This window comes from Xenopus tropicalis, chromosome 3, assembly GCF_000004195.4.
Source record: "Xenopus tropicalis strain Nigerian chromosome 3, UCB_Xtro_10.0, whole genome shotgun sequence".
NCBI lineage: Eukaryota > Metazoa > Chordata > Amphibia > Anura > Pipidae > Xenopus > Xenopus tropicalis.
The window spans coordinates 118,118,567-118,130,818 of NC_030679.2; the positions used below are offsets into that span (position 1 = coordinate 118,118,567).

The 12,252-nt window shown below is 38.8% G+C and overlaps 1 protein-coding gene across 3 annotated transcripts in view; it reads left to right on the forward strand.

The window, feature by feature from the left end:
* Positions 1-12,252, forward strand: part of adamts7 (ADAM metallopeptidase with thrombospondin type 1 motif 7) — a 51,695-nt gene that overhangs the window by 11,544 nt on the left and 27,899 nt on the right. For 2 of the 3 annotated variants that reach the window (XM_002932960.4, XM_031899259.1), the window contains exons 3-11: positions 1,356-1,515; positions 3,769-3,971; positions 5,060-5,143; positions 5,435-5,559; positions 6,039-6,188; positions 6,758-6,901; positions 10,114-10,258; positions 10,909-11,001; positions 11,422-11,567. In XM_002932960.4, the coding sequence (XP_002933006.3) occupies positions 1,356-1,515; positions 3,769-3,971; positions 5,060-5,143; positions 5,435-5,559; positions 6,039-6,188; positions 6,758-6,901; positions 10,114-10,258; positions 10,909-11,001; positions 11,422-11,567 (1,250 nt within the window). Of the gene's footprint in view, positions 1-1,355; positions 1,516-3,768; positions 3,972-5,059; positions 5,213-5,434; positions 5,560-6,038; positions 6,189-6,757; positions 6,902-10,113; positions 10,259-10,908; positions 11,002-11,421; positions 11,568-12,252 lie in introns of those variants that run through there. The other variant, XM_004912583.4, reaches the window with a different exon arrangement.

Consider the following 12,252-nt stretch of genomic DNA (forward strand, 5'->3'; position numbering starts at 1 on the left):
AAACATTCTGACTACATTTCCAGGTGGATCGAAATGTGTCTATGTCTGTGGTATCTTACATGGGAAAATAAATATTTTGTGTGTCCTGCCAATGGCATCAGTGCTTTGCAATATATATATATTAATTGCCTATATCAGTTAATTAGGCCCCAATTAGTTACCCAAGCCACTGCCCTCACCTTGAAGACCCATTTTCACTGCTTCATGTGGAAATTTAGTTTAGTTCCTCAAGCTCCTAATTGTTCATTTCTATGTGAAAAAGAACCCCTCTGCCATCTTAAATATCCTCTAATGTACGTGTAAAGATTAATCATGTCCCCTTGCATACATCTTTTCTACAAAGAAAACAACCCCAAGTCCACCTCAAATATCTCCATGTTACCACCTGCTATTGTCCTTAGATAATTAATAAAGCATACTGACTTTATATTACCTTTAGTAGAACATTTTGGGGCTGATTTACTTACCCACGAACGGGTCGAATGGAGTCCGATTGCGTTTTTTTCGTAATGATCGGTACTTTGCGATTTTTTCGTATGTTTTGCGATTTTTTCGGATTCTTTACGAATTTTTCGGATCCAATACGATTTTTGCGTAAAAACGCGAGTTTTCCTATCCATTACGAAAGTTGCGTAAAAAGTTGCGCATTTTGCGTAGCGTTAAAACTTACGCGAAAAGTTGCGCATTTTTCGTAGCGTTAAGTTTTAACGCTACGAAAAATGCGCAACTTTTCGCGTAAGTTTTAATGCTACGCAAAATGCGCAACTTTTTACGCAACTTTCGTAATGGATACGAAAAACTCGCGTTTTTACGCAAAAATCGTATTGGATCCGAAAAATTCATACAGAATCCGAAAAAATCGCAAAAAATACGAAAAAGTCGCAAAATATTCGTTTTCAAGTCGGAACTTTTCCAATTCGGGTCGGATTCGTGGGTTAGTAAATCAGCCCCTTTGTGTTCAGTTAAATCCCAGGTGTTCTTTAAATGACATGAGTCTGAGGGCTGTGGGAATTTTATGTTAACAAGGACTGATTTGTGTCTGAAGAACATACAGTGACCAGATGTGCAAGGTCATATGTGTGCGGCTAGCTTTTAGGAACCAGGTGTGTAAGGCCATATGTGTGTGGCTAGCTTTTAGGAACCAGGTGTGCAAGGTCTGATGTGTGTGTGACAGGCTTAAAAGAACCAGGTGTGCAGGGTCTAACATGCTCACACAAATGGCTCAGAATATGGAAATTCCTACTCTTGTATTCCCCTCTAAATGACCCACTTTTACTTTTACACTGATTTTTACCTTCTTTTTCCCTTTCTTTTTTTACTGCCACTTCTCCTTTCATCCCCTTTCTTTAATCTAGAATGGAATATTCCAGCTGGAGCAGGAGGATTTATTAATAGAGCCTTTAGCAGTGACAAAGCCATTACCTGGAGAGGCTATGCCCCATCGTATTTATAGGCGTGATGCTGGAGAATCCAGAACACAAACACAGACTGGGCACATGAGTTGTGGCATGAGAGGTAACATAATAATATCTAATATGTTCACATTTTGCAATTTGGCATTACAGGGTGTTTTTTTGTTTTTTTTTGCTTTCATGATTTCTTGCAGCTGTATTTACAGTGGTGTGAAAAACTATTTGCCCCCTTCCTGATTTCTTATTCTTTTGCATGTTTGTCACACAAAATGTTTCTGATCATCAAACACATTTAACTATTAGTCAAAGATAACAAAAGTAAACACAAAATGCAGTTTTTAAATGAGGGTTTTTATTATTTAGGGAGAAAAAAAATCCAAACCTACATGGCCCTGTGTGAAAAAGTAATTGCCCCCTGAACCTAATAACTGGTTGGGCCACCCTTAGCAGCAATAACTGCAATCAAGCGTTTGCGATAACTTGCAACGAGTCTTTTACAGCGCTCTGGAGGAATTTTGGCCCACTCATCTTTGCAGAATTGTTGTAATTCAGCTTTATTTGAGGGTTTTCTAGCTTGAACCGCCTTTTTAAGGTCATGCCACAACATCTCAATAGGATTCAGGTCAGGACTTTGACTAGGCCACTCCAAAGTCTTCATTTTGTTTTTCTTCAGCCATTCAGAGGTGGATTTGCTGGTGTGTTTTGGGTCATTGTCCTGCTGCAGCACCCAAGATCGCTTCAGCTTGAGTTGACGAACAGATGGCCGGACATTCTCCTTCAGGATTTTTTGGTAGACAGTAGAATTCATGGTTCCATCTATCACAGCAAGCCTTCCAGGTCCTGAAGCAACAAAACAACCCCAGACCATCACACTACCACCACCATATTTTACTGTTGGTATGATGTTCTTTTTCTGAAATGCTGTGTTACTTTTACGCCAGATGTAACGGGACACGCACCTTCCAAAAAGTTCAACTTTTGTCTCGTCGGTCCACAAGGTATTTTCCCAAAAGTTTTGGCAATCATTGAGATGTTTTTTAGCAAAATTGAGACGAGCCATAATGTTCTTTTTGCTTAAAAGTGGTTTGCGCCTTGCAGGCCGTTTTTGCCCAGTCTCTTTCTTATGGTGGAGCCATGAACACTGACCTTAATTGAGGCAAGTGAGGCCTGCAGTTCTTTAGATGTTGTTCTGGGGTCTTTTGTGGCCTCTCGGATGAGTTGTCTCTGCGCTCTTGGGGTAATTTTGGTCGGCCGGCCACTCCTGGGAAGGTTCACCACTGTTCCATGTTTTTGCCATTTGTGGATAATGGCTCTCACTGTGGTTCGCTGGAGTCCCAAAGCTTTAGAAATGGCTTTATAACCTTTACCAGACTGATAGATCTCAATTACTTTTGTTCTCATTTGTTCCTGAATTTCTTTGGATCTTGGCATGATGTCTAGCTTTTGAGGTGCTTTTGGTCTACTTCTCTGTGTCAGGTAGCTCCTATTTAAGTGATTTCTTGATTGAAACAGGTGTGGCAGTAATCAGGCCTGGGGGTGACTACAGAAATTGATATTGAAATTGAAAATTGAAATTGATAAACCACAGTTGTTATTTTTTAACAAGGGGGGCAATCACTTTTTCACACAGGGCCATGTAGATTTGGAGTTTTTTTTCTCCCTTAATAACGTAAACCTTCATTTAAAAACTGCATTTTGTGTTCAATTATGTTATCTTTGACTAATAGTTAAAGGTTTTTGATGAGCAGAAACATTTAAGTGTGACAAACATGCAAAAGAATAAGAAATCAGGAAGGGGGCAAATAGTTTTTCACACCACTGTATATAAATTTGCACCCCCAGCACTCAGCATGAAATGTTGTTGACATTATAGATATTGTTGTGCCTTCAAACATAGCAGTGACCAAGGGGGATGAACAGTCTCTTGTGAAAATACTCCATTGTATAAAAAACAGATAATTTGTTGAGCTTCCAGCTAAAACTAAGGATATGACATTTCTGGGAAATACATTCCAAAATGCATACCAGAACCTGTGGTCCTGCTGCTGCCCATGTTACCAATGGCCATTCACATTTTCTTGAACAAAGCTTCTCCCAAAATGGCATTAGGTCTGTCACAACTAAACTGCTCATACATATAAGGCTTTGGTTGGGCTGTTACAATGCATCTAGGGAATTCCAGAAATCAGTTTCTGGGCAGCAACATGAACTAAAGGTCTACAGAAATACAGAGTTTATGAGACATTACAGCAAGAAAAATAAAGATCTGGGGAAATTGTTTAATTTAATATAGACAAATGCATGCATACATCAATGTATATGTTTTTTTTAATCTTCTGGCTTGTCCTGGCAACAGACCAACACTCTCAGGAAAAATGGGACAGGCGGAGAGCAAGGTGGGAGCAGTTACAGTTGAGAGAGCACAAGGAAAGACGCATACGAACCCGTTCTATAAGCAAAGAGAAGTGGGTGGAGACTCTGGTGGTTGCTGATCACAAGATGGTGGAATATCATGGTAGTGACAATGTGGAAAACTATGTCTTGACAGTTATGAACATGGTGGGTATCATATCACTTTCAGCGCATGTCCATGCTGGTTAAGCTGATCCTAATGATATATTTGTGTTTTTTTTTACCATAAAATTCAGTGGCCCATTTTTAAAAGGACATCAAATTTTATTTGCTGTTACTACTTGGTAAACCATGACCAACAGAATAATTTATCTTTCACACTGCAAAAATTCAGGAGAGTTGATGTGATTGACAATTAGTGATGAGCGAATCTGTCCCGTTTCACTTCACTGAAAAATTTGCGAAACGGCAAAATGATGCATATAAAAAACACACGCGCAAAAAATCATTCCTGGCAAAAAATTTCACTTTTAAAATTTAAATAAATCTCCCTATAACTTTTAGTGTTAATAAAATCATTTTTTTTGTACTTTATTTTCTTTTGTTTTTGGATTAACTCTTTTTTCAAATCTCCTCATTTTAAAATTAAAACTGCTTTGCTATTTGCAGGCTATATTTATTTTTTCTGTTGGGCCCTCCCATTCATATTCAGTGACCCCTGACAGCCAGCCTCCCATTCATATTCAGATGGCTGTCAGGGGTCGCTATTATGAATGGGAGGGCCCAACAAAAACAATTAAATATAGCCTGACAATCAGATTTTTAAATTTCAGATGAAAAGGGGTATAAAATGTCTGTATCATAATCAAAGTTAATTTAAGTTAATGTTAAAGTTAATGATATACCCTCCCTCATAAATCCAAGTTCTTTCCAGCTTTGTGTTAAGGTCAGGCTGACCTGGCGAATTGTGGCAAATGCCAGAGGGGCAGCCAAGATGGCATAGACAGTCATGTCACTATTTATTGGGCCTGTGGAGGCTGTTGAGCCTCTGTGTACATGAAATGCCTATTTTAAGTCCCAGTCCAGACTTGGTTGAGGTGGCCATACACAATTTAAGATAGCTATTCACCCCCTTCAGACTGAGTCAGCAGCCTAGTATCAGCCCCATATTTGGGAAAGATCTGCTCATTTGGCAACCTCACTAAACAAGTGGAGCTGTACTCTATTTGTTCCTGTTGCACACTAGTCTTCCTGTGTTTTTCAGATTACTCATTTTGCTGATTCTCGTTTTACAGGTGGCAGGGCTCTTCCATGATGCCAGTATTGGGAACAGAATAAACATTGTTATTGTACGGCTGATCCTGCTGGAAAGTGAGGAGGTAACATGGAGAGGCACCTTACTGACATGCAGCCATCAGTGGGGCAGTGGAGCCAGAGAATAAGGGGAGGTAAACAACAGAGAGCTCAGAGTAGTCACACAGTAGAAAGCAGACTATCAAATAACTAAACAATATAATTGTTTAGTGAAACAAATGTACTAGAAGATAGTCATGGAAGGAGGATGTATGAGGAATGAATGGGAGGAGGAAGAGGAGTAGCCGTAAGAATGGAGGTGGGTGAGGGAGACGTAATTCTGGGAATCACAGTGACATGATCTGGTGGTTTTTAAGGAGGATCTGAAGATCACTCATCATGCTGACAACACTCTACGTAGCTTCTGTAAATGGCAGAAGAACCTAAATATGAAAGGAGAGGAACATCCTCAGCACCACGATGTGGCTGTACTTCTGACCAGGTAACTGAACACAAGGCTGCATGATGTCACCCTGCACAGTGAAACAGTGACACTGCATCAAAAGCACACATAGTACCCTATAACAAGCAGGTTGACAATAGAAAAGCAAAATACCAAAGTGTGATTTTCATCCAGCTAACACAGATGTGAATTCTTAATATGACCTCAGTACGTCCCTTATATTACCTCTGCATATACCATTCTACAGCTATAGAAGTGGCATTCATAACCCCAGTTTTGTTCCATCAGCATACTGCTTAGCTCAGTACATATTTAGGGTCTTGAATATGTTCCTTTATTCCTTATCAAAATGTAGCACTACTGTATTTCTATATGATAAACAACGGCACTCCATTATATAGCCCAGACTCATTCACCTATTTTTTAAACACATTTAACTAATTTACTTGCATGTATAATATGTACATACTATAAACCACTGTGGCCATTAAACCTACAAGTACTTTGTGTTACTACAGGAAAGACATATGTGCAGCAATGAACCGCCCTTGTGAGACTCTTGGCTTATCTCATGTGTCTGGCATGTGCCAACCACATCGCAGCTGTAACATCAATGAGGATACTGGGCTACCTACTGCATTCACTGTCACACATGAACTGGGGCACAGGTAACATGCTGCAAGAATTGGGCATTATAAATATCCATATTCAGATATTTTAGGGTCCATTTACCTCACCACAGTTGAGTGAAAAATTCTATTTTCAACAGTGCAACTCCTTGTACTCCCCTATACTTGCCCTTGGTGCTGCAGCCTTCCTCCTGCCTCCTGTTCCGTATTAGGTGCAGTTGCACCTACTGACACAGGCTTCTGTGGGAATCCTGGAGCTACCACTCCCTCAAAACCAGGGGTAGCTCAATGATTCCCACAGCAGCCTGTGAATTGCCACACTACACTTGCCAAAATACTCAGGCACTTCTGCATAATTGTGTCCTATTTGCATTAAAGTATATCTTTATGCATCTACACATCTCCTTGTGGCAACCACAATTACAATGGAATCATAGGGAGAACAATGCATTGTGATTGCACTTAGCCCTCTGTGGTGCAGTTTGTAAATGACCCCTTTTATTGTTTGAGGGGATATATGCCTTGAAGGGCATCCATTGGCTGCATTTTAAGGTTTTTGCCTCGTTTTTCTTGGGTTCTTCTCACCAGCCTTCATTTTTTTATGCTAGTTTTGGAGTGCAGCATGATGGCAGTGGGAATGATTGTGAGCCCAGAGGAAAGAGACCTCACATCATGTCTCCTCAACTTCTTTATGATACTTCTCCCCTTACCTGGTCCCATTGCAGCCGAGATTACATCACCCGCTTCCTGGAGTAAGAAACTTATGATGATTACTTTGCCTCTTGCTGATTGGCCTACTCTTTCATTGCATGCCACACACATTTTGTAGCTATCTGTGAAAAAAACCTTCTACTGAAATCTGAACCCTAATATGCATAGTGAAATTTGAGAAAAATTGCTTACAATGTGAACAAAAAATGTCATGTTTAGTTGTCTAGAGTTTTAAAATCACGCAGCTTTATGTATTCTAATTCAGTCTGGCTGAGCATGTACACTGAATCCTACAAAAAGTAGTAAGACTTGGCTGAATCATGGATTCGCTGCAACTCAAGTGTACACATGTTTATAGTTCAGTAGTTAGCCCACCAACTGTGACATGCACCTTGCAACTTTACTGTTGTTCCTGAAAAAGACCCTATTCATGTTGTATTCTCATTGACTGCTGTCACCGAACCCTAAGAAAGATAAAGGGGAAAACTAATCTAATCAAGGGGAACATTATTAACTAAAATATCTAATCTGATTAGTTTTGCAGTATCATTTTACAAAAGCAATTTCCTTTAGGAATGACTAAACATAAATTCCTTATTTCTTTATGTCTCTGACAGAGAACTGTCTCTCTGTGCCACTGACTGGGTATTCTGTTCTGTTTTGTTTCTTAGTGGTTTCTTTTCATAGGGGTCATTTTCTAACCCAAGTGCTAAATTGCACAAGTTGCTACCATAGCAACTAATCAGCAATTACGTTAGTTAAGGCTACCACAAGTTAAATGTTAACAACACAATTCCGTTTTATTGTTATGCGCACCAGCACCAGTGGGATTCAGCATCTTTGTTACTACATAAGCCCATGTGTCTGGCATTGTGTCCAGATTTCCATAGTAGATGTGGGCACAAGTGTGATCTTACCAATCTGATTTCACCTACAGTGTACATAAAGCTTATGTGTGCTTAAAGAGATACTGTCCCCAGAAATTAAACCTTTTTTTTTTACATCTATTAAACCATTATGTGCATGCTATTTCTAATTTTACTTTAAAAGTATTTCCCCAATGCTTTTACATTACTTATCTGATCGCCATGTTCCTCTATGAGGGACCTGCCGTATTTGTGCAGCATTACAAGCTATAACTGAGAAGCTTAGAAGAGACAGTCAGGTTGGCAAAACAGTCAGGTTTAGGGACTACAATTACTTACAAAAACAGCCCAATCAGCAAAAAACAGTCAACATGACCTATAGTAACTTTTAATATACAATAATATTTTGAAGAGTCATTTTTTAGTGGCAGTATCACTTTAAGGCCTTATGCTGCTACTGTTATGCTATGTATGTTTTGTGTGTTTGTGAGCATCAAGTATGCAGATCAAGCAAAGCATAAGTGGAACCATTTATTTAAAGGGATTCTGTCATGATTTTTATGGTGTACTTTTTATTTCTGAATTACATTGTTTACATAGGAAATAAATTCTATCTACCATTTAAAATTTTGTTCTTAAAGGAATACTGTAATGGGGAAACGTTGAAATGTTTTTTTCAAAATGCGTCAGTTAATAGAGCTTCTCCAGCAGAATCCTGCATTGGAATCTGTTTTTCAAAAACACAAGCAGTTTTTTTTAATTTATGTAAATAAATTCATTGGGGCTAGCCATATTCTTCATTTCCCAGGGTGCCACAGACTGTGCTCTGATAAACTTCAGTCCCACTTTATTGCTGCACTACAAGTTGGAGTGATATCACCCCCCCCAGCAGCTGATCAGCAGAACGATGGGAAGGGAGCAAGATAGCAGCTCCCAGTAGGTATCAGAATAGCACTCAATAGTAAGTAATCCAAGTCCGGCTTGGGACTCCTCCAGTTACATGGGAGTAGGAGAAACAATAGGTTACCTGAAAGCAGTTCTAATGTGTAGTGCTGGTTCCTTCTGAAAGCTCAGACTCAGGCACAATGCACTGAGATGGCACCTATACACCAACACAAAAATACATTTGTTGTTTCAAGAATTAAATTTAAATGGCAGAGTGAATTATTTGCTATACAAACAGTGTAGTTTATGGATCCCTTAACAATAATATATATGATACCTAAATAGGCTTCCTAGGATTAAAATGTTGAGAGTTTTTTTGGATATAAGTATCTCTGCTAGGTCTACATTACTTTTATTCTTCTACCTTTATGTCTTTCTTTGCTGTGCCATAGATAAGGTTTGCAGAGAATGATTTCTTTACAATATCCATGTGCTCTTCTGTATTGTGCTTTTGTCATTATACAGTACATGGTGTCACAAAGCATGCACTTTCCGCACTTTCCACACTATGAAGTTTTTGCAGAGAAAATGCTTTTTCTCTTTTCTCTCATCAGACCTCTTTCTTTGTATGTTTCTCCCTCTTTTTGTCACTGCAGACATGTTTATGTCTAACTTATCAGTTTTTCTAAGGGGGTCTCTTTATCACTGAAACTTTTTTCTTCTACTGAAAAGACACAGTACTGTCAGTGCACTCATTTAGATTAGTTCTCACTGTGCTGTAGAAATGGACAGTTCGGAATCTGCCTTCCTTTTGAGTATTTTGTGCCAAATTTCTGCTCATTTTATCTGCTGTTATTTACACAAATATAAATCTTTGGAAACATCCTACGCACTCTTGCACAGGCCACACAGTTTAATGCTCTTTCCATTCTCTGCACGCGGCCTCCCCCACTCTTACTTCCTCGAACATTTCCAAACAAAAACAAGAGAATCGGTCACTTCCTGCCACATCACAGCAACTAATAGCTAGGGAAACAGTCTTGGGCTACATAGCCATCTGCATGATACTTCCAATTTAGCATTATTCATTGTTCTGAATGCTGCAACTCACGTTGGTGTGTTTTCCTGTGTCTCCACTCTTGGCCAGTCTCCATTGTCATGTGCCATTTATGGATTCATAGAGAGCCCACCAAAAGGGGTACCATCCTGACCACCTATCTGCACACCTACAGTATGTGTTCTTTGCATCTTTGGTTAACCATTACACAACACAAACCTTGGCATTGATATTCTACCCACCTTCCCTGTCTTTTGAAATGTGTGCAAATAAATGCCTCAGTAAACAAGATGTGTTGAACATTATTCAAATTTCTCTAGAATTTGATGACACTAGTTTCAATTTTGCAAATGGTTCCACCTACTGCTAAGCTAACTCTTTTTTCTGTTTTTCTCTTTTTTGCCTGAGTTCTTCCCTCTAATGTACTATATTTTGGCTTCTACAGCAGAGGATGGGGGCTTTGTTTGGATGATCCCCCAAGTAAAGAGCTGCTGGATTTCCCTTCTGTGCCTCCTGGGGTGCTTTACGATGTTGCACATCAGTGTCGCCTACAGTATGGGTCCTCTTCCAGCTTCTGCCGGGATATTGATGTAAGAATCTCATCAAGATTTATTATTAATATCTATGCTACTGCCCTTAAAAGGTGCACTCTGCAGTAATAGTTGTGTGTAGTTTTGCGTGGTAAGTACAACAGAAAGACTTATCTTTCAAAGAAACTGATGAACAGCCAGTGCCACTTAAGTGCAAGAAACTGGTAGAAAGACTGGCCACCAAATAGCCTGTGTATTATACTTTGTTTTACAGTAGCAAAGAAAATAGTATCCCAGAGATATCACAGTTATCAGACATATCAATATAATATATCATATACTGTATATAACAAAGTATATATCAATAGATAGCTATATCTAACTACGGCTTGTTTCATAATAATAGTAATACATTTCCAACACAGCTTCAATAAAAGCATAAAATATCTAAGAACTGTCAAGCATGGCCCCCTTATCTTTTATTCTCTATAACAGAGGTATACCCAGACATACTAAAACAAACATGCTCCACATGAATCCCATTTTGGATGCCACTTAGAAAATTGTTTTTCCTAATCCTCCTGTAATTACATTATTTACATGTAAAGCCCAGCTTTGTTTAGTTATTACTCCTCAAATATCTTCTCTACTTTGAAACTATGTGCCTGATTAATCTTAATTTGTTTGTATGACATGTTAATCCTCCCTAGAATGTGTGTAACACACTGTGGTGCTCAGTGGGATCAACGTGCCACTCCAAACTGGATGCAGCTGTGGATGGAACAAACTGTGGTCACAACAAGGTAAGTGGGCACAGACAAGCAAAGCAAAAGGCAAAAGAGTTAGTGATTATATATACAGACCAGTCATTTTAGGGACTGTATTAATGTGTTTACAGTTATTAGTGGTAAATGGGATTTTTGAAATTAACCACATTGGTAATATCAGATAAGTATGTATGCTACAAATGAAAGCAGGAACTAGACTGCTTGTATATTGACATTGACATTGACAAAGAGGTGAGGATACCACATATGTTTAGATAAACTGTCACAAGAGTCACAAGACACAAATATTTTGAAAAGTAACATACAGTACATATGGCCCAGTCTTTCAAGTGTTTTTATAAACTAAGCCTGCTTAGTCAATGTAAGTGTTCGAATGCAAAATGTGTAAAGGTTGGACACAACCAAACATGTATTTAATCAATTTATTTTTTCCAGTGGTGCTTTAATGGGAACTGTGTTCCAGTTGGGCAGCGTCCTGCTCCTGTGGATGGATCATGGGGATCCTGGAGTTCATGGTCATCGTGCACCCGGAGTTGTGGAGCTGGAGTACAAAATGCAGAGAGGCATTGTACTAACCCTATGTAAGTTATATTTTAGTTTAGCTTAATCGCTTTTTGATACACAGGAACACAGGAATTTTTGAAAATCCATCATGGGTACCACACAGAATGTATAGTTAATGGAATAAAAATGTTGTTACTGTTATTAATGTATTCCCAGTATGCATAATTTACAAACAAATTAGCATCAAATTAAGATCAAATTACAGTTTCCAGATGGATGTTTAATGGATTTATCTTAACTAAAGTTGGCCATACATGGGCCGATTTTAGCTGAAGATATTGGACTTTGCTAAAACATTTGATATAGTACCTCACAGAAGGTTAATGATCAAATTAAGGAATATTGGCCTAGAACATAATATTTGTAATTGGATAGAGAACTGGCTGAAGGATAGATTACAAAGAGTGGTGGTAAATGGAACATTTTCTAATTGCACCAGTGTGGTTAGTGGAGTACCGCAGGGGTCAGTCCTTGGTCCTTTGCTTTTTAACTTGTTTATTAATGACCTGGAGGAGGGCATAGACAGTACTGTTTCTATTTTTGCTGACGACACTAAATTGTGCAAAACTATAAGTTCCATGCAGGATGCTGCCGCTTTGCAGAGCGATTTGACAAAATTGGAAAACTGGGCAGCAAACTGGAAAATGAGGTTCAATGTTGATAAGTGCAAAGTTATGCACTTTGGTAGAAATAATATAAACG